This window comes from Anomaloglossus baeobatrachus, chromosome 5, assembly GCF_048569485.1.
Source record: "Anomaloglossus baeobatrachus isolate aAnoBae1 chromosome 5, aAnoBae1.hap1, whole genome shotgun sequence".
In the NCBI taxonomy this organism is placed as follows: Eukaryota; Metazoa; Chordata; class Amphibia; order Anura; family Aromobatidae; genus Anomaloglossus; species Anomaloglossus baeobatrachus.
Genome location: NC_134357.1, coordinates 423,356,446 through 423,379,779, shown reverse-complemented (window position 1 = coordinate 423,379,779; position 23,334 = coordinate 423,356,446). Strand labels below are relative to the sequence as shown.

Sequence of the window (23,334 nt, the reverse complement as noted above, 5' to 3'; positions counted from 1 at the left end):
GAGTTTACACTTTACATAAGAGAAAGGACCCTTCTGACCATAAGAGGTTATACTCTACAAGATAGAGAGGACCCCACTGACCATAAGAGCTTCCACTCTACAGGTAACAGAGAGAGGGAGAGGATCCTGTTGATCATAATAACTTACACTCTATAGGAGAAAGAAGACCCTGTTGATTATAAGGGCTTACACTCTACTGGAGAGAGACTTATCCAGTGACTCAGGCGATGAAAAATGTACAAAATATGCTTCATTGGAAACCCATGATTTGTGGGTTGGCCAAGGTACTGACCACAATTGTACAAGGTATGATAACCCACTAGAAGTCATAGCTGAAAAGAATTATGAGGAAGCTTGCGGGGTAATGGAAAATGATTTGTTTTGTCTGCTTTCTGATACTTCAGCAGTGTGGGAAATGGTTATGGGGAAGTCTATTTTTTTGCGAACTGTGAATCAAATCTCAAAATTTTCGACTGCGTAAAGCTTCAATTTTCTGAAAATTTGTCTCAAACTGCATCCTTTGACACTCGTTCACATCATCTCTAGTTGAGAGGTATGTCTTTTCATATTTTTCTGTTAAGAAGCACTGCCCAGCATGTAATGCGCATGCCAGTTGGCAGCCTCCACGAAGCACACCAGTACCCAAAGGACCAACCTAAAATATACTGCACCTACGGAACTGATACTACTGGTAATTTTTTGTTATGTATGCATCCACTAAAATGAAGCACATCAGACAACTCTGGGAAATATTTTTATATCTACAGTATATGTTATCGTAGCCTGGCGCTCCATAAGATCACTTCTGAATGACACTTCTTGTTAGAGAAGGAGCTCCATGTGTGAACATCTGCCACATAACTTGACAACGGTCATTACAATTTTAAGGATTTATTTGTATACTGTGAGGACTTCATATAAAGACATTTTCTGATTGTAGTGCAACACTATAACACTATATTTGTGCATTAAAAAATACTTATAATACATAACGTCTCGAGTTGCAGATCCAGTCCACAGCGGCACTTTTTCCTCTGACCCAGTCAGGCATGATATAGGTCCGACATTGGAACATTCAGTTATAGAATCTCTTTGTACAAAGCTGCAGAAAATACTCTATATATATCGCTTTTCCATTATTCTGATTGAAGGGCTTTACATACAAACAAAGCTGTTCACAGTTTCCGTCCTGTAGTTTTCCTGTATACTGGTACCATGAAGCTTACACTTAGACAGGTACGGATACGTTTGTCACTTGCAAGTTATTCTCACATTGTAAAGAATACAATAAATGGAATAGAATTTGGAATAATAGATTTTTACACTAAATCATTGTTTTAATATCTGTCCAAAGCAGCACTGCATTGTCATACCCATTCACCCGCATCAAACTCCAATGGAAGCTTGTCCCATGATTTCCATTTATGGATTTGGTCCCCATTTTACACAATCATATGGCACTTCGTACAATCTGAATTTAGATACATTCCTTTTCTGCTCAGCACACTATCAGATTATATTTTGTGCTCATACATTGTAGCAATTTAGTATATTATAGGACAAAAAAGCATCTAAGTTATCATTCGTGCAATGGCTAAGCCTGATGCTAGTCTTTTTCCACTGCGAGGCACGGAGAATTGGCTATACAGCCTGGATGCAGTTTTTTCAGCAATCATTTGGTTGTGGCTGGTGATATATCAGAAATTTTATGGATTGTGCTGTGTGTAATGTTCAGTCTATTGGTTATTCTGCTTGAGTAGTCTTACTTTTCTCCTACCTAGCAGTACCAATATTGCACTAAAGGGTTAAGGTCTTCTTTGCTCCATCCACCCTCTTTTGATTGTCAAGGTACAACTCATTGGACACATGGAATGTGGCCTTTTGGTTTCTGTTCATTATATTGACCATGCAGAAGGCTCACTCTACCCTCTCCACCTTCCTGTTCTAGAAACTCCAGAGGGGCTAATTGCAGTGTTCTTCAATTTGTTGGTCAGATTGCAGAAGATTGTTTGATACTGTGGAAGCTGACCCGTGTGGGTGATGTGGGAATAGACATTGCTCTGGCTACTCGGGCGCGGATTGAGTGTTTGTCTTGCCAGCGATGCCAACGCTTTCTGACTGCAGAACGGACCTAGAGAACGAAACACAAAAGTGTACTATATTTAGTGACACAAATATACAATGCGAATACCTGTAAGAAAAGACTAGTTCAAAGACCTGAAACTGAGGATTTACCAACTGTAAATGCCCTGCTACTCCAGAGCTACCATTATGGTGGTTTTGTCACACAGAGTTTTTGCAGTAAACGCGCCGGTTGTCAGGCTGGCATATGACGCTGTTCACATTACCGATTCTGACACGCCTCTAGATAGTTTCTCTGGTGTTTCTGAGCTTCACAGGCAGGCTTGGGCATTGACCAGGTGTGAGCTCATATTTATTTGTTATCACTTCCAGTATTGGCAAGAACTATCAAAGCGGCAGCGTTTAGGAACAGGGTATTCAAGGGTTAATAATCATTATTTTTCTTTACCTTAGGACCAATTTTGTATAATCCCACTAAACCTTATTAAACAGGGCTCACAAATTCAATAACTATAGGTGTTATAGGCGGATGCTCTCTGTGTCTGCCTTACCCAAGGTTCCCTCTGCGGCCACTACTCCACCTAGGCACCGGTCTCAATGGCTGGCTTAATCCAGTGACGTTCTGTGGGCTGAATCTGCTGTTCCAGATTCTAACTGCAGAAAACAGGCCACTGAGCATGTGCGTGATGTGGTACCTTCGGATTGGCCGTGGGACATCAGCTGCTCTGATGACACGCATCCCTAGATTGGCCGGTGGACGACACCCACGCTGACTAGGCGTGAGTTTGTTTGGGGGCGTTCCTTAAGTTATATATAGACGCCGGACAGCGCTCAGTCTTTTTCAGCCTTATGGTTTAAGGGTGTCAGGCAGGTCGCTTGAATTGCATCTTTAGTACTGGTGTGTGCGCTGATTAAGCATGCTGCGCACTGCATACAGGCGGGTCTATTGAATTGTGTCTTTAGTTCCGGTGTGTACGCTGGTTAAGCTTGCTGGGCACCACATATAAGCAGGTCGCTTGAATTTGCATCACTTTTCTTTTATTGCTTTTAAGTCTTAAATTAAAGAAAGCGGGCTTTACACGCTACAATATATCTAACGATGTGTTGGCGGGGTCACGTGGTAAGTGACGCACATCCGGCATCGTTAGTGATATTGTAGTGTGTGAAACCTACGTGCGATTGAACGAATAAACGTTGATCGCATACACGTCGTTCAAAACCTAAAAATTGAACGTCGGGTTGTTCAATGTTCCCAAGGCAGCACACAGCGCAGTGTGTGACACCCCGGGAACGATGAACTGCAGCTTACCTGCGTCCCGCAGCTCCCGCCAGCTATGCGGAAGGAAGGAGGTGGGTGGGATGTTTACGTCCCTCCGCTTCTATTGGCCGGCTGGTGTGTGACGTCGCTGTGACGCCGAATGTCCCTCCCACTCCTGGAAGTGGATGTTCACCGCCCACATCGAGGTCATATGGAAGGGTAAGTACGTGTGACGGCAATTAATCGTTTGTGCGACACAGTCAACAAATTTAATGTGCCGCACATACGATGGGGGCGTGTCACATCGCATATGATATCGTATGCTTAATTGTAAGGTGTAAAGCAGGCTTTACACAGAACCTGGTGCTCTCTTTAATACCCAGCTTTACTTTAATTTGCTGTTGTCCATCCAGCTCTCTGGGCTCTTAGCAGCTATATTCCATCCATAGCACGGTGGACCCTGGGTTGTGCTTAGGATTGTTCACACCTTCCTTCCTAAGCTGTCAACCCCGTAACAGGTAGGTACCCTACATAATGTATATCATGAAGGATACTGATCTTACAGGCAAAATGATACAAACACTGTTTTAACAGAAATCTCCCCCTGAGGTACCAGTCAGAAAGCTATTATGATAGTAATTTATGGTCACTTTAGTTTGGTTTAGTAGTACTGTAGAGAATCTGGGGCTTGCAGTCAAACACAGATGCTACAAATGGACACATTATGGCTAGCTTTGGCCATGATTCTTGCATAAAAAGACAATAAATTAATGTATTAATAAATACATTATAATGATTTGTTTAAACAGAGAGGAGCTTCTTAAAAAAGGTAAAGTTTCTAAAAAGAGTTAAAGGGATTTTCCCATTTCCAAGATCCTATCTCAATATTTAGTAGCTGTAATAATAATATTAGCAAATACCTCCAATTAGAAATGAAGTATAATTGTCCTGATATAGCAATGTCTCTTTCCTTATGTGCAGGGCATTGCAGTATCTTAGGTATTCATGTTTATGACTGCAATCAACTGAGTAATAACTGTCCATATCTGAGTGGCTATAACCATGGATACCTAGCCTACTGCAATGCCCTGCACATGAGGTAAGTAACATAGCTTATGAGGAGGTATATACAGTGCCTACAAGTAGTATTCAACCCCCTGCAGATTTAGCAGGTTTGATAAGATGCAAATAAGTTAGAGCCTGCAAACTTCAAACAAGAGCAGGATTTATTAACAGATGCATAAATCTTACAAACCAACAAGTTATGTTGCTCAGTTAAATTTTAATAAATTTTCAACATAAAAGTGTGGGTCAATTATTATTCAACCCCTAGGTTTAATATTTTGTGGAATAACCCTTGTTTGCAATTACAGCTAATAATCGTCTTTTATAAGACCTGATCAGGCCGGCACAGGTCTTTGGAGTTATCTTGGCCCACTCCTCCATGCAGATCTTCTCCAAGTTATCTAGGTTCTTTGGGTGTCTCATGTGGACTTTAATCTTGAGCTCCTTCCACAAGTTTTCAATTGGGTTAAGGTCAGGAGACTGACTAGGCCACTGCAACAACTTGATTTTTTCCCTCTTGAACCAGGCCTTGGTTTTCTTGGCTGTGTGCTTTGGGTCGTTGTCTTGTTGGAAGATGAAATGACGACCCATCTTAAGATCCTTGATGGAGGAGCGGAGGTTCTTGGCCAAAATCTCCAGGTAGGCCGTGCTATCCAACTTCCCATGGATGCGGACCAGATGGCCAGGCCCCTTGGCTGAGAAACAGCCGCACAGCATGATGCTGCCACCACCATGCTTGACTGTAGGGATGGTATTCTTGGGGTCGTATGCAATGCCATCCAGTCTCCAAACGTCACGTGTGTGGTTGGCACCAAAGATCTCGATCTTGGTTTCATCAGACCAGAGAACCTTGAACCAGTCTGTCTCAGAGTCCTCCAAGTGATCATGAGCAAACTGTAGACGAGCCTTGACATGACGCTTTGAAAGTAAAGGTACCTTACGGGCTCGTCTGGAACGGAGACCATTGCGGTGGAGTACGTTACTTATGGTATTGACTGAAACCAATGTCCCCACTGCCATGAGATCTTCCCGGAGCTCCATCTTTGTTGTCCTTGGGTTAGCCTTGATTCTTCGGACAAGCCTGGCCTCGGCACGGGTGGAAACTTTCAAAGGCTGTCCAGGCCGTGGAAGGCTAACAGTAGTTCCATAAGCCTTCCACTTCCGTATGATGCTCCCAACAGTGGAGACAGGTAGGCCCAACTCCTTAGAAAGGGTTTTGTACCCCTTGCCAGCCTTGTGACCCTCCACGATCTTGTCTCTGATGGCCTTGGAATGCTCCTTTGTCTTTCCCATGTTGACCAAGTATGAGTGCTGTGCACAAGTTTGGGGAGGGTCTTAATTAGTCAGAAAAGGCTGGAAAAAGAGATAATTAATCCAAACATGTGAAGCTCATTGTTCTTTGTGCCTGAAATACTTCTTAATACTTTAGGGGAACCAAACAGAATTCTTGTGGTTTGAGGGGTTGAATAATAAATGACCCTCTGAATAAACTTTTCACAATTTAAAAAAAAAAAAATAAATAAAAAAGAAATAACATTCTTTTTTGCTGCAGTGCATTTCACACTTCCAGGCTGATCTACAGTCCAAATGTCACAATGCCAAGTTAATTCCGAATGTGTAAACCTGCTAAATCTGCAGGGGGTTGAATACTACTTGTAGGCACTGTATTATTTTTCTAATTGGAGGTATTTGTTATTATTATTATTATTATTATTATTATTCCTACTACATATTGGGATAGGATTTGAGACATGAGAATAACCCTTTAACTGTTTAAGTTATTAAAGGGCACATAGGCAGAAATGTTGTGATAGGAAGTAATACCCACCTCACTATTTAGGAAGCAGTAGAAAACAGAAACAAAAAATCCCTGTGAAAGAAATGAAATAAGAGACATTAGAAACTCAACAATGACAGTCCACAAATAACAATACTATGTTACAATTTTGTTTCCACTTTCAACTCCAATGTGCTATATAAGGTATTGGCATTAAAGGGACAATATATGCAAACAACCCCCTTTTAAGGGTTTGTTCCAATACCAGGCCTTAAAAACTATGGACACCTTTGACATGTAAAAAATAATTTATTAAATTTAAGTAGTTACCAGTAGTTAATACAATTGCATTTTCAGATCCCTCTGATAACTCCGTTTTCAGGCTGATTCAAGTTTCAGATCTTTTTCTTGTTGAAGTATCCCTCCCATTAATATAGGTTGGATGTGAGGTTTTTATGTATTCGTGTGCTGAAGAATGTTTTATTAGTTCATATATCAACAAAGCTTCTATCCTGCATCTATTTCCTCTTCATACGTTTTGCTCCTTATCTGCAGCTTGCTCTCACTGCCCTCTCTGAGACTGTAGATACTTTATCCCCTCTGCACACTGTGAACATCTGTGCACAAACCTCCCTGCTGATATCTATAATACTGGGAGAAGGGAAGGGAGAAAGAGCTGTAAGGAGCAGGAGCTCTGATGGATTTGTAACTTTTTTTGTAGAGCACTGAGCTAGAAAAAGGACTTTAAAGACATTCTGCAGCAACAAAATAATATACATTTTAATAATTACTAATTAGAAAGTTGCTTAACTTTCCAGTTTGTTTGGAGGGTCGGATTACAAATTACCTAAATTTTCATTTTCAAATGTAGTAGGGAGGTAAATGGCTAAAAGCCTGCAAGATGTGACTTGCCTAAAGGCCTCTATACTCATTAGCTGATTGTCAGTCAAACGAAGCTTCGGTCAATCGCTTGGCCGACAGTCTCCTTGGCCATCTCTCCCATATACAGGAGTGCTCCTTTGGCTGAGCACTGTTGTGTTCGCTATGAGTGAGGAACCAACGGTGGCTTATCTCCAGGAGAACAAAGCAGTTGACGGTCAACATCTTCCCCAGTGATCAAACCCATAAATCTATTGGGTTCGACCAAGATTAGTCTAATGTCTTAATTAAAAAATAACAAAAAAAACCCTTTCCTCCTTACCTGGAATGACTGCAAGAAAGAATTAAAATAGATAAATACAATTCTTGAGACTTCATCCTCTCCTGGAGTCACAAAGAAAAGCATGTAGGTGATTCCCAAAAGTGGTAGAAGGACAAGAGTTGCCTTGACTGCTTTCCTGTAGGACAGGTGGAAAACACATAAGATAATTTCGGGGAGACTAGAGTAAAACAGTAAGAAAAAAAAGAAGAATGAAATTACCTGTACTGGATGGTCTCAGATGTGGTGGAAGCGCGAAGTTTTGTCATCAATATCCGCACAATGTTAAATAAGAATATAAAGTTTATCTACAATAAAAAGACAGTAACCATTATCACACCTCCAATATCTGTACACCATTTATGGTATCTTATAGTTATGACACTGCAACTTTTGGGACTTAGAGAGGTATTCCCATCTCCATTTATAGCGCATCCAGAGAAAACATGATCACCTATTTTTGGAATTTTTATAGAAGTGAGAAGAGAGAGGTGAACATGTGTAGTCACTAGGGATGAGCAGACGCGTGGAGGTTCGGGTTCGCCGGGTTTGGCCGAATTGTAGTTAAAGTGTCGGATGGGTACCCGAACTTGACCCCGAATCCATAGATGTCAATGGGGACCCAAGCTTTTGTGCTGTAAATTGGTTGTAGTAAGGACTAGGGGGCTGCAAAAGGAAGCAAAATGGGGGTAAGAGCAAGACAGTTTCCTTGCAAACAAATGTGGATAGGAAAATTACTTAAAGTTGTTCTGTCACCGTGGCAATCATGGTTAAATAGGAAGTAAATTAATAAAATAAAAATTTTAAGCGTGCCCCCGCAAAGCCAGCATTTTAAGAGTGCCCCTACAGAGTCTATTGTCAGAATTCTCCCCATAAAGCCAACATTTTAAGAGTGCCACCACAGAGCCTGTTGTCAAAAATCTCCCCATAGAGCCAACATTTTGAGTGCCACCATAGAGCCTGTTTTCAGAGTGCTCCCACAGAGCTCACAGAACCCATTTAAAATAACAGAATAAAACAAAAAAAATAAATCTTCAAGCAGGAGGTGGAGGTCCAGGTGGAGGAGGAGGTTGAGGAGGAAGTGGAGGTGTAAGTGGAAAAGACAGAGGAGGTAGAAAACACTGTTTGTGTCTGTGTGTTTTTTTGTTTTTATTTGAGGAGGCCCCAAAACATAAGGAATAGCAAATAGAACAAACAAACTGCAGTGGCGTATAACAATGGCTGGGTGCGGCTTGTAAACATCTCCAATCTGCCAATGGTACTGACAAGTCCGTACTGACAAGTCCTGTATGATGCACGCCTAGTTCATTTTAAAGAATGTTAGCTTGCCCACATTGGCTCTAGATAGGCGGATGCTGTCTGTGATCATACGCCCTGCCGTGCTTAATACACGTTTCAACACTACACTTGTTGCAGGGCAAGCCAGGGCCTCCAAGGCGGAAAGGGCAAGCTCAGGCAATGTGTCCAATTTGCTGACCCAGAAGTTAAATGGGGCAGACGCATCACGGAGAACATGGACATATACTCTTCCACCATGTTATTGAAACCCTGCCTCCTCCTAAAGGGTACTTTACACGCTGTGACATCGCTAACGATATATCGTCGGGGTCACGTCGTTGATGACGCACATCCGGCGTCATTAGCGACATCGCAGCGTGTGACACGTAGGAGCGACGATCTATGATCACAAAAACGTCAAAAATCGTTGATCGTTGACACGTCGCTCCTTTTCATAATATCATTGGTGGTGCATGCCGCTGGTTGTTCGTCGTTCCTGCGGCATCACACATCGCTATGTGTGACACCGCAGGAACGATGAACATCTCCTTACCTGCGTCCACCGGCAAGGAAGGAGGTGGGCGGGATATTCTGCCCACTCATCTCCACCCCTTCTCTGCTATTGGGTGGCTGCTTAGTGACGCCGCTATGACGTCGCTGTGACGCTGAACACACCACCCCCTTGAAGGTGGGATTGTTTGGCAACAACAGCGACGTCGCTAAGCAGGTATGTGCGTGTGACGCTGCCGTAGCGATATTGCTCGCTATGGCAGCGATCACTACATATCGCAAGAATGACGGGGCAGGTGCTATTGCTCTCGACATCGCTAGCAATCTCTAGCGATGTCGCAGAGTGTAAAGCACCCTTAATACGGACCAGATCAGATGGTGGTGCTGGATGTTGTGGTTTGCTGAGGACATATATCCACATTTCAGGCAGGCCAACCCTTCCTTCCGAGGTGGTGCTTGTGCTCCAGCTGCATTGGTGACTTCTTCCTCCTCCTCCGCTTTGTGATTCCACTAAGTCCCCGCTGTCAGGTGGGAACACTGTCAGTAGTACTCCTGCACTACCCCGGATCCGGCTTGAGCTGTGGCTCAAGGGTCTCCGGACCCGGGGGCTTGCTACTACTTCAAATGAAAAGGTGTGGTATTTACAGGGGATAAGAGTTTGTGACGCCACCCGTGGTTCGTGGTAAGGGGAGTACCGCCGCTGCCAATGGGAGTACCCGGGGAGATGGAGTGGGGCAGCCAGATGACGTTCCCTCCACGGGTAGGGGAGGCCTCGGGACTCTGGATAGTGGAGGGCGTAGGGGAGTGTAGTGCAGATTGGAAGCAGGAGAGGACAGCGAACTCACTCAGGCGGTGTTGGTAGTGATGCGATCGCAATGCAGACTCTGACACAAAGGTAAACCAAGTCTCTGGGTGCTGCTGCCACTTCATGGGAGCTTGTTCGGGAGTCTGCTCCCTTTGGTATTGATGATGATCTGTACCTTGCCTCCATGCACTGAATTTTAGTGTTTGTTGTGACCCCTATGCTTGAAGCTGTTGGGGTCCCCCTCCCCACTGTTAAGTAGTGAAGCTGTGCTCTCGATGGCTGACACTTGGGTGTTTCAGTGGGCCGCATAAGCTGGAAAGCCCTATCCCCCTCGTTGTGTTGATGCCTTCGATCTCTGAGCTCTTCGGGAAAGTTCATAAAGATACTATCCTCCACAGGTTAATTATCAGGTTGCATGAAGCTACTCCCTGAACTAGGGTCCAGTTGTACCGCCCCAGCATCAGCAGCCGGGCTGCTGCTTGGATCCGGATCCACGGTGGCTTGAGGAGTCTCCGGACCCGGGAGGGGTCGCGCAGACAGTCGAAATAAAAGGGGTATTTAAAGGAGATTTTGCGTTTAGAGTTCGTGACGCCACCCACGGTGTGTGGTAAGGTGGAGTACCACCGCTGCTGTTGGGAGCTCCCGGTGGCAATGGGATCGCAGACAGGTGTTTAACCCCTCCGTGGGTAGGGGGGATACCCCGGGGCTTGGTGATGGTGAGAAGGGAACGCCGTTGGGGACGCTGACACCGACAACTTGTAAATCGAAATTATGAGCACTGCTGTAGCAGGGAGGGAGCACGCTTGGATCCCGTGCCCTATGGTGTTGCTTGTTAGCCTGTGACCTTTCCCTTGGCACTTTCTTCACTAGTTGGCCCCTGTAGTATAGAACTAGTCGGGTCCCGCTCACCCGTATGGCTAATGGAGTGAGCTTGCTCTCAGGGTTCACGCTTGGGATTTTCTGGACTATGTATTGGGAAAGTCCTATCCCCCTCGTTGCTCTAGTACTCCGGAGCAGGTGGAGGACGAATCTTGAAGTCTTCGCCCTCGTCGGGTAAATTACCAGGACACTTAAAGCTACCTCCCGGCCTAGGGTCCACGTTCCCCCCCGTGCCCTGGCTCCTGCCCGGAGATGGCTCAAGGCCACCGGCTGACCTTCTTGGAATTCTGTGCCCCTTAACACTATCCCCTGAGACCGGGGTTCCAGCTCCTACCAGGCCCAGACCAACGTCTGCCACCTAGTAACTGAGGAGCCCAACTCCTAACCTTCCTCCAACTGACTTGTGACCTCTCTTCACGAGAGTCACCTCACAACTGAACTGCTCCTAACACTCCTGACCCTCCCAAACCAACCCACCAAGTGGGCGGCCCTATTCCCTTCAGGCTACCCGTTGGTGTGTCTGGTGGGTGTGGTGCAGAGTGTTTCTAGGATTTTTGATTGGCTTGTTCTTAGCAACACCAAAGGCCAGGGACCCATAACCAAGGAGGAGATGGACATCATACAGAAGGGCAGATTGCACAATGTCCTGTGACGACCTGATAGGCCAGGGCGTCACACAGTACCCCGCCGTGCTCGCTACTGGTTTGGTTACTAGGTACTCCGGTGCCGACCGTTCCCCAAAAACTAAGCCTGGCACCTTTCTCCAATACCCTGCGACCGGGTCTCCGACTCCTTCGGTCCCAGACCACCGTCTGCGACCTAGCCAACTTCTCCCAGGGAGCTCCAAGTCCCCCTAGCTCCTCACTCTCTAAGGGCTACTACTCAACTCCATGGAGCTGCCACTCACAGCTCATCACTCTTTGGGAGCTACTACTGAACTAACTCTGTCCCTCCCACTAGTCTGTCTGACCCCTAGGCGGGTGGCCCTGTTCCAGCTAGACCACTCACTGGTGTGCCTGACAGGGTGTGGTGTGAGGTGTGACTAGGATTTGCATGCTGATGGAGCAATACCAAATGTTAGGATCCCAGGACCATGGGGGGTTGAATCCTGCACCAAAAGATAAAGAGTGCAGTACCTTGTGACACCCTGACTAGTTCAGGAGCGTCACACATGCACTTGTATTAACACATTTTCCAATCACGGGACAGTGGTAGAAGTAAAGCTGGCACGGTGTACATGTAGAGGGGAATCAGCAAAGTGGCAACCCATTAATCAGCCCTTGTAAAAATCCGAGCAACTCGGTGGTCGTTGAACAACCCCGCAGCACGTATTCACTCATGGACGTCCGTGTTCGATTTCGCAGTTCGTATGCGGAACCAATTTTGTTAAAAGGCTGCAGCATACCCAACATAACCATGTTGAATATTGGCATGGCTGTGATTAGCCGGCCCACAATTTGACCCAGCCTGAATAACAGACGGATAACGGGTCGTTCTGCCATTGTGCTTTAACTAGCGTAAGCACAGGACATGGGTCGAGTAAGTGACAGTGTTAGGCTACTTCTCTCTCTGCATACTCTGCAAATCAGCTCTGTGGGGGCACTCTACAAACAGGCTCTGTTGGGTTACTCTGCACCAGGTTCTGTGAGGGTTCTCTGAAATCAGGATCTGTGGTGGTGCTCTAAAAACAGGCTCTGTGGGGGTACGCTGAAAGCAAGCTCTATGGGGGTACTTTGAAAAAGCCACTGTGGGGGTGCTATGAAATAGACTCTGTGGGATTGCTCTTAAAACAGACTCTGTGGTGCTACTCTGAAAACAAGCTCTGTGGGGGTACCTGCACCAGGCTCTGTGGGGTACTCTGAAAAGAGGCTTTTTGTTTTTAACCTGGGAAAGAGTGGCCCCTACTTTTTTAAGAATACCCCCACAGTGCATTCTTTAAGCGTGTCCACAGATTGTCTTTTTGAAGAGTACCCCCACAGAGCCAGGTTGACAGTGACCCCATAGAGCCTTTTGTAAGGGTATCCCCACAGAACCTTTTTTCAGAGTATCTCCACAGAGCTTGCTTTTTTGTTTTTTTTAACAGTATCCCCACAGAGCCTTTTTTAAAGAGAACCCCACGGAGCCTTTTTTTAAGAGATTCCCCAAAGAGCCTATTTTAAGTGCACCCCCACAGAGCCTGGTGCAGAGTGGCCAACCAGAGCCTGTTTTATGAGTATGTAAACAGAGGAGTAAGAGGAGTAACCTAACACTGTACTTCACTCAAGCAGAGTCCTGTCCCTTCGTCAGAGTGAAATAGCGGCGCACCCGTGCTTCGATGGTTATTCAGGCCGGGTCATGTGGTGCGCTGGCCAATCACAGCCAGGCCAATACTTGACATGGTTGTGATGGCTTTGGAAGTGCCCACAGCTGAAAAGCTTGTTGATTTGAAAGGCTGCAGCCATTCAACAAACGTTATTCAGCATCAAACTCTGAACCCGACCACAGATTTCTGTGAGAACTCCATGTTTCGATTTGAGCACTGGACACTAGGTGTCATTACGAGCCCTGAACTTTACAGTTCGGGTTTGCTCATCCGAAGTAGTCATCTCTTTGTTACCCATTGCATGAGAAGTGAGGACCCCCATTCTTGAGATAGGCACTGGTCCTACATCTATCAGACATTTATGGCATATTCTATTTGTGGACTGTAATTGTTTAGTAATAGGGCAGACATTACATCATCCACAGAGTAGATACTGGGTAGTCAGCCTGATGATGTAGATTTGGACAGACAGATTTTCAATGTTCGGGGCTTAGTCATTTCTCTGTACACACCTGAATGCATTATAGCTATTTGCTAGACATGCAAAATGAATAATAGATAGATATTTGTCTATGCCAGCTCAGAAATGACAGTAGTTTGTGTCCTTACCAGAAGCACGAGAATGACAGGGCCTTGGTAGATAAAATCTGTGTACACTCCTGCCTTCTTCCCAAACCAGCATCTGAAGATAAATGAATACACATGAATATCGAATATTCTGAAATAATATTCAGGTCGTGATTCATGAAGGAGCACTGTTACATAAAACACCTTGAAATGTTGCACAATTTTTTGAGCGAAAAAGTATCGATTTTCTGTGTTTTTACGCCTGTCCCAGCCAGCTCCACCACAGTGAGTGGCCCTTGCGCTGGTTGGGGCGTTGTGGGGTCCACTGAGCAAAATCCGCATAATTTATACTAGAAAAGTATCCTAAGTTATGCCAGACATGTTTACCAACCCCTGTGAGTGCCAAATAACAGTGGTCCATTATCAATGAATAAATTGGATATGCGCAACATTGACCACTGCTCCATTCACATGGGTCTCTTCAGAATCCCCGATTCTCTGGACTGGTGGGGTTCACAGCCGTCAGACCCTTAGTGATCAGGAAGTTATTCTCTAGTGATAACTCCCAAACTTGGTATTCCCCTTTAATCATTAAACTCTGATTATGACCTATCCTCTCTCTCTACTTAGTGACCCATATTGAAAATGTTTGTGTTTTTTTTTTAAAGTACCGTAACTCTTTTTTTGTCTCAAGGTATTCATTGCCATTTTTAGTACCAAATTCTCGGTGCACATGGGTTAATGAATTTTGCACAAAATCAAAGATTCTCTTTTGTTTACATTTTTCACGCTTTTTATGCCTCCTTAGAGCAAAATAGTTGCGTAATCCTTAAAATGCAGTACGTTAGTATTCAACTGGACACAAAATTAGACAGATTTTATTCTCCAGTATAATACTGGAGTACAATTGTGCAAAAATTGGATGGAATTTCAAAAAGTCACAAGTTAAGGTGGCTTTACACGCTACGACATCGCTAAAGCGATGTCGTTGGGGTCACAGATTTTGTGACGCACATCCGGCCGCGTTAGCGATGTCATTGCGTGTGACACCTATTAACGATTTTGAATCGTTGCAAAAATGTTCAAAATCGCTAATCGGTGACATTCCCCCCTAATCTCAATTATTGTTGCTGCTGCAGGTACGATGTTGTTCGTCATTTCTGCGGCAGCACACATCGCTATGTATGACACCGCAGGAACAAGGAACATCTCCTTACCTGCGTCCACCGGCAATGAGGAAGGAAGGAGGTGGGCGGGATGTTCGTCCCGCTCATCTCCGACCCTCCGCTTTGATTGGGCGTCCGCTTAATGACGTAGCTGTGACGTCGCAGGGACGCTGAACGCACCTCCCCCTTGAAGGAGGGATTGTTCGGTGGTCACAGCGACGTCGCTGAACAGGTATGTGCGTGTGACGCTGCCATAGTAATAATGTTCGCTACGGCAGCGAGCACCACATATCGTTACAACAACGGGGGCGGGTGTTATCGCGCTCGACATCGCTAGCAATTGCTAGCAATGTCGTAGCATGTAAAGTACCCTTAATATATTGGCTAAAACATCTGAATAAGAAAAACCAAACCATTGTCTGAAAAACAGTCAAAACCAGTTAAACATAAAAAGGTGCAAATTAAATAATGAGTACAACGCAAACATAAAAGTCTCCTTTAGAATCATTTTTACGCCAATCACCATTCCTTACTTTTCATTGTCATAGTAAAGTTTGCCAATGGCCCATGCCACAATGATGGGGAATGGTATACCTACAATGAAAAAAAGAATGAAGATTATTTCACACTATCGTCAACCTTTCCTATATCTATCTAATTATCTATCTATCTATATAATATGAAAATACACACAGGACTTTATATATATATATATATATATATATATATATATATACAGTTAGGTCCAGAAATATTTGGACAGTGACACAACTTTTGTTATTTTAGCTGTTTACAAAAACATGTTCAGAAATACAATTATATATATAATATGGGCTGAAAGTGCACACTCCCAGCTGCAATATGAGAGTTTTCACATCCAAATCGGAGAAAGGGTTCAGGAATCATAGCTCTGTAATGCATAGCCTCCTCTTTTTAAAGGGACCAAAAGTAATTGGACAAGGGACTCTAAGGGCTGCAATTAACTCTGAAGGCATCTCCCTCGTTAACCTGTAATCAATGAAGTAGTTAAAAGGTCTGGGGTTGATTACAGGTGTGTGGTTTTGCATTTGGAAGCTGTTGCTGTGACCAGACAACATGCGGTCTAAGGAACTCTCAATTGAGGTGAAGCAGAACATCCTGAGGCTGAAAAAAAAGAAAAAATCCATCAGAGAGATAGTAGACATGCTTGGAGTAGAAAAATCAACAGTCGGGTACATTCTGAGAAAAAAGGAATTGACTGGTGAGCTTGGGAACTCAAAAAGGCCTGGGCGTCCACGGATGACAACAGTGGTGGATGAACGCCGCATACTTTCTTTGGTGAAGAAGAACCCGTTCACAACATCACCTGAAGTCCAGAACACTCTCAGTGAAGTAGGTGTATCTGTCTCTAAGTCAACAGTAAAGAGAAGACTCCATGAAAGTAAATACAAAGGGTTCACATCTAGATGCAAACCATTCATCAATTCCAAAAATAGACAGGCCAGAGTTAAATTTGCTGAAAAACACCTCATGAAGCCAGCTCAGTTCTGGAAAAGTATTCTATGGACAGATGAGACAAAGATCAACCTGTACCAGAATGATGGGAAGAAAAAAGTTTGGAGAAGAAAGGGAACGGCACATGATCCAAGGCACACCACATCCTCTGTAAAACATGGTGGAGGCAACGTGATGGCATGGGCATGCATGGCTTTCAATGGCACTGGGTCACTTGTGTTTATTGATGACATAACAGCAGACAAGAGTAGCCGGATGAATTCTGAAGTGTACCGGGATATACTTTCAGCCCAGATTCAGCCAAATGCCGCAAAGTTGATCGGACGGCGCTTCATAGTACAGATGGACAATGACCCCAAGCATACAGCCAAAGCTACCCAGGAGTTCATGAGTGCAAAAAAGTGGAACATTCTGCAATGTCCAAGTCAATCACCAGATCTTAACCCAATTGAGCATGCATTTCACTTGCTCAAATCCAGACTTAAGACGGAAAGACCCACAAACAAGCAAGACCTGAAGGCTGCGGCTGTAAAGGCCTGGCAAAGCATTAAGAAGGAGGAAACCCAGCGTTTGGTGATGTCCATGGGTTCCAGACTTAAGGCAGTGATTGCCTCCAAAGGATTCGCAACAAAATATTGAAAATAAAAATATTTTGTTTGGGTTTAGTTTATTTGTCCAATTACTTTTGACCTCCTAAAATGTGGAGTGTGTGTAAAGAAATGTGTACAATTCCTACAATTTCTATCAGATATTTTTGTTCAAACCTTCAAATTAAACGTTACAATCTGCACTTGAATTCTGTTGTAGAGGTTTCATTTCAAATCCAATGTGGTGGCATGCAGAGCCCAACTCGCGAAAATTGTGTCACTGTCCAAATATTTCTGAACCTAACATATATATATATAAATATATATATATATATATATTTATATATATATATATATATATATATATATATATATATATATAGAGTATATACAGTATATATACACATACTTTATATTGTGACACTGTGACCGGGGTTATCTATGACGGCCGGTATGTCTCGCCCCGGTTGTGCTCACTCCATGATAGAAAGTGAATCCACTATAGGGTTAATGCTGTTTCCCTACAGGCTGAAGGAAGGGTTAAATAGAATCAGGAACAAGGGCAGGTGTGCTGGGTGTGAGGGAGTGAACAGAACTCCCTGAGTTTTCTGCTGGAGAGGCACATGTATTGTGTTATGGACTTTTGTTTGGACATTAAAACCGTGTGCTGTGAACCTTAATGCCTGGATCCCGTGTCTTCTGCTGCGCAGCCGACCGTGCTACCTCACATATGGTGGAGAATCGGCGGGCATGACAGCCGGTGAGGTGTAGCATCCATCCCTGGTGACCCAGCTGCGCATGTCCTGGATTCGAGCGGCTATACTACAGCCCAAACCCGGCGACGCCATGGAGGACATACTAAAGCATTTGGCTCAGGCTAATGCACAGCAGCAACAGACCAATGCACAGCAGCAACAGACCAATGCACACCTGCTCCAATCCTTGCAAGTGCAGGAAAAAAAACTCCAAGAACAGATGGATCAGGCCAATGCACGTCAGCAGCAAGCCTTGCAATTGCAGGAAAAAAGGCACCAAGAACAGATGGTTCTCCTGGCCAAGTCGATCCGTGCCGGACCGGCAGCAACAACCCTGGGACCGGGTGACGACGGCAGCGTCCGGAAAGCGGTGAGACAAGCGTTGCAAAAGATGACCCCGGGTGATGATGTGGAAGCGTTCCTGGCGGTGTTTGAGCGGGTGGCCGAGCGGGAAAAGCTGCCGACCCCGCAGTGGGCTGAGGTATTGTCGCCCTATCTGACGGGGGAACCCCAAAAAGCGTACCTGGACCTCTGTACCGAGGACGCCATTGACTATGTGACCCTGAAAGCCGAAATACTGGCTCGGTTGGGGGTGAATACCTATGTACGGGCTCAGCGGGTAAATCAGTGGTTCTATGAGGAAGCCAAACCCGTACGCTCCCAGGCCTATGACTTGTTGCATCTTGTAAAAAAGTGGTTGCAGCCTGACACTCTGAGCCCGGCGCAAATGGTGGAAAGGGTAGTAGTGGATCGTTTTGTGCGCACTTTACCCGTCACCGTTCAACGGTGGGTAGGACAGGGTGACCCGAGTACCCTGGACCAATTAGTGTCCCTGGTAGAGCGGCATGTGGCTACGCAGGACTTGATACGGGACACTGAGACTTTGCGTACCGCCCGTCGGTCCGGCCCCTCCAAGCCTAGGGCCAAGGACCCACCGCTGACAACGGTGCAGGAGTCCCCTACCGTCCCGTCTGAGGCCGCGGCCGCCATTCCTGAGGTCCGGAAGGTTCTGTACCCTAAACGACAACCCGTCAAGGGGGTTTCCGTCCCCATTAGATGTTGGCGGTGCCAGCGGGTGGGACATATGGAAGCCCAGTGTCCACTCACCACGGAGCCCATGGATTGTGGGGTTACCCGGCGGGGTTCAATGTATGCTCAGGTGGTGTGTACCGCTGACCTGGTCTCCCCAGAGACGGAGCCCCACTTGTGCCAAATACAGGTGAATGGATGTCCGGTTACAGGATTGTTGGATTCCGGAAGCTTAGTGACCCTTGTGCGATCCACCTTGAGGGCTAAAGTAAAGGCCACAGGACGCACCGTGGGGGTGGTTTGCATACATGGGGACCGCCGCGACTATCCCACGGGGATTGTCACCATCACAGCACCTTGCGGTCAGGTGCAACATGAGGTGGGACTTCTTAACACTCTTCCTTATGACGTGATCCTAGGAAGGGATCTGCCCTATTTTTGGACTTTATGGAAAGGACCCCCTAAGTCCCCTCAGATATTGGTTGGTCCGGGACCTGAGCCCTACAATCCTGAATCCGGGACACCTGCCGTAGGGGTCACCATGATAGGGACAGAGTGTGAACCCGGTAGGTCGCCCCTAGAGGTATTGGCAGGAGAGGCTGAGACGGTCGAGCCCATCCCGGAGTTGGAGGCGTCCCCGGATACGTTTGGGACAGCCCAACTCCAGGACCCTACGTTGATACATACCCGGAGTCGGGTGACAGTAGTTGACGGGGTGGCACAGCTGCCCGGTGCCCAGGTAAGGTACCCCCATTTCGCTCTTAAGCAGGATTTACTCTACCGGGTAGATGAAATACGGGGCGTGGGGGTAGAACAGTTGGTGGTGCCCCAGCCGCATCGCCGGCGGGTCCTCGACTTGGCTCATAAACACCTGATGAGTGGCCACCTAGGGGTCAAGAAAACGCAGGAGCGAATATTGCAAAGGTTCTATTGGCCCGGGGTCTTTGGGGAGGTAAAACGGTTCTGCGAAACCTGCCCGGAGTGTCAGCTTACCGCACCCCTGACCCATTTTCGCAGTCCGTTGGTACCGTTACCCATTATAGAAGTCCCTTTTGAACGGATAGGGATGGATCTGGTGGGGCCCCTCGTAAAGTCCGCTCGAGGGCACCAACACATCCTAGTGATCGTTGACTATGCCACCCGGTATCCCGAGGCGATACCTCTCAGACATACTGCAGCAAAGCTTATAGCTCGGGAGTTGTTTGCTGTGTTCTGCCGGGTGGGGTTGCCCAAGGAGATCCTTACAGATCAGGGGACCCCATTCATGTCTAAAGTGACCAAAGAGCTATGCCGGCTACTCCAGATCAAGCAGTTGCGTACGTCTGTGAATCATCCTCAAACGGACGGTTTAGTCGAGCGTTTCAATAAAACCCTGAAAACCATGCTAAGAAGGGTGATCTCAAAAGACGGGAAAGACTGGGATATGATGCTTCCCTATTTGATGTTTGCCATACGAGAGGTGCCACAGGCATCCACGGGGTTTTCGCCTTTTGAATTGTTATACGGGCGACATCCCCGGGGATTGTTGGACCTGGCAAAAGAAACATGGGAACAAGAGCCCACCCCCCATAAAAGTGTGATCGAACACATTTTAGGTATGCAGAACCGCATAAGCGCGGTCATGCCAATTGTGAAGGAGCATTTACAGGAGGCTCAGGCCGCGCAAAGCGGCCGCTACAATAGACAAGCCACCGCGCGGACCTTTAAACCCGGGGATCGGGTGTTGGTATTAATCCCCACGGCGGAGAGTAAATTCCTGGCTCAGTGGCAAGGCCCCTACGAGATAAAGGAAAGAGTCGGGGTGGTTAACTATAAAGTATTGCAGCCCGGTAGGCGGAAACCTGAACAAATATACCATGTCAACCTATTAAAACCTTGGCAGGAACGGGAAAGCCTGATGGCTGTTTTTTCCCCACCTCCCTCCTCTTCGGGTCGTTCACATCTGGCTCCAGCGACCTCCGGAGAGGACGAACCGGAAGTAAGGATTGGAGAAGCCCTCACCAAGCAACAGAGGCGAGAGGCCAGACGGTTGGTTCAGCAGAACCCCGATGTCTTCTCCGAGCTGCCCGGTAGGACCAGTCTGATACGACACGATATTGTCACCGAGCCCCACCTGAAGGTACGCCTGAAGTCATACCGGGTACCGGAGGCTCGACGACAAGCCATATCGGAGGAAGTAAAGACAATGTTACGCCTGGGGGTCATCGAAAAATCCCGGAGTGAATGGGCTAGTCCGATTGTCCTAATACCAAAACCCGATGGCTCCTTAAGGTTCTGCAATGACTTTAGGAGATTGAACGAAATATCCAAGTTCGATCTCTACCCCATTCCCCGGGTGGATGAGCTGATTGATAGGCTGGGACAGGCGCGATATTTTACCACGCTCGACCTGACCAAGGGGTACTGGCAGGTGCCACTAACGGAGTCCGCCAAGGAGAAAACCGCTTTTGTTACGCCGGAGGGTCTCTTCCACTATGTTGTCTTGCCTTTTGGGTTACATGGCGCTCCGGCCACGTTCCAGAGGTTGATGGACTTAGTGCTGGAACCCCACCAGGCGTATGCATCAGCATACCTGGATGACATCATTATTTACAGCTCCGATTGGCAGACCCACTTGGAACAGGTACAAGCGGTGGTGGACGCGCTTCGAACAGCCGGATTGACAGCCAATCCCAAGAAATGTGCATTGGGACTCACGGAAGCCCGCTACTTGGGCTACGTGATAGGCCAAGGAGTGATTAAGCCCCAAATTAACAAGGTTGAGGCGATCCAGAAGTGGCCTAGACCCCTGACCACGAAGCAGGTTAGGGCCTTCCTGGGTATCGTGGGGTACTACAGGAGGTTTGTAAAGGATTTTGCGGGACTATCAGCCCCCTTGACGGACCTTCTCAAAGGCAAGAAGTCAGTCATGGTGCGCTGGACTCTGCAGGCCGAGGACTCCTTCCGGGCCCTGAAGGAGGTCCTGTGCGGACAGCCCGTTCTGGTCAACCCTGATTTCCGGAAGGAGTTCATTGTACAGACTGACGCCTCGGAGGTCGGCCTGGGGGCAGTGCTGTCTCAGGTGGTTCAGGGGGAGGAACACCCCGTCACCTTCTTGAGTAGGAAGCTCACCCCTCCCGAGCGGAATTATAGCGTAGTGGAGAAGGAGTGCCTGGCGATCAAGTGGGCCTTGGAGTCCCTACGCTATTACCTGCTGGGACGGCAGTTTCGCTTGGTGACGGATCACTCTCCACTGGTCTGGATGAGGTCCGCCAAGGAACGGAATGCCCGGGTTACCCGGTGGTTCCTTTCTCTGCAGAACTTCCGGTTTACGGTTGAACACCGGGCCGGTAGGTTGCAGGGCAACGCCGATGCCTTGTCCCGTGGCCCGTGTTTGATGGCTGGAGTTCAACCCCGCACGCTTGAACTGAGGGGGGGGGGGTATGTGAGACTGTGACCGGGGTTATCTATGACGGCCGGTATGTCTCGCCCCGGTTGTGCTCACTCCATGATAGAAAGTAAATCCACTATAGGGTTAATCCTGTTTCCCTACAGGCTGAAGGAAGGGTTAAATAGAATCAGGAACAAGGGTAGGTGTGCCGGGTGTGAGGGAGTGAACAGAACTCCCTGAGTTTTCTGCTGGAGAGGCACATGTATTGTGTTATGTACTTTTGTTTGGACATTAAAACCGTGTGCTGTGAACCTTAATGCCTGGATCCCGTGTCTTCTGCTGCGCAGCCGACCGTGCTACCTCACAATATATTCAGTCATGTCCAAAGGTGTTGGCACCATTGAAATTGTTCCAGAAAATGAAGCATTTCTCCCATAAAATTGTTGCAATTATACATGTTTTTTTGTAGCCATGTTTATTTCGTTCGCATCTGAAACGCATACATTGGAGGAGTTAGGTTTTATTCCTTCTTCCCCCTTTTTTTTAACCATTATTGGAATAAAATGAAATTTTAGCTTTATTTCAAGTTTCTATGGATGTTCTTTGTGCTGGGGATCCGCCTTTTTTGATTTATTTCCTTTGTGTGTATTGGAACAACAGAAAAAAAAACAGAAAAAAGGCAAATTGGACATAATTTCAAACAAAAACCCCAAAATGGTCTGGACAAAATTGTTGGCACCTTGTCAAAATTGTGGGTAAACAACTTTGTTACAAGCATGTGATGTTCGTTTAAACTCACAAGTAATGTGGCAAGTAAGTGGCAAGTAATAGATGTGGGCAATATGAAAATCACACCTGAAACCAAATAGAAACTGGAGAAGTTGACTTAATCTTTGCATTGTGTGTCTGTATGCCACACTAAACATGAAGAACAGAAAGAGGAGAAGAGTAATGTTTGAGGACTTGAGAAGCAAAATTGTTGAAAAATATCAACAATCTTAAGGTTACAAGTCCGTCTCCAGAGATCTTTATGTTTCTTTGTCCACGATGTGCAACATAATCAAGACTTTTTGAACCCATGGCACTGAAGCTAATCTCCCTTTATGTGGATAGCAGAGAAAAATTGATGAAAGGATGCAATGCAGGATAGTCCGGATGATGGATAACCAGCTCCAATCAAGTTCCAAAAGAAAATAAAAATGTGAGCCGGAG

General features: G+C 46.2%; 1 protein-coding gene across 1 annotated transcript in view; it reads right to left on the bottom strand.

Annotated features, from left to right (window-relative positions):
* Positions 1-875: 875 nt before the first annotated feature.
* LOC142310252 (corticotropin-releasing factor receptor 1) overlaps positions 876-23,334 on the bottom strand; it is a 354,952-nt gene continuing 332,493 nt past the window's right edge. Inside the window, exons 8-13 of the mRNA XM_075347744.1 lie at positions 15,421-15,481; positions 13,764-13,836; positions 7,603-7,688; positions 7,384-7,519; positions 6,234-6,275; positions 876-2,131 (exon numbers count right to left, since the gene is read on the bottom strand). Coding sequence (XP_075203859.1) covers positions 1,991-2,131; positions 6,234-6,275; positions 7,384-7,519; positions 7,603-7,688; positions 13,764-13,836; positions 15,421-15,481 — 539 coding nt within the window. The 3' untranslated portion in view covers positions 876-1,990. The remainder of the gene's footprint in view (positions 2,132-6,233; positions 6,276-7,383; positions 7,520-7,602; positions 7,689-13,763; positions 13,837-15,420; positions 15,482-23,334) is intronic.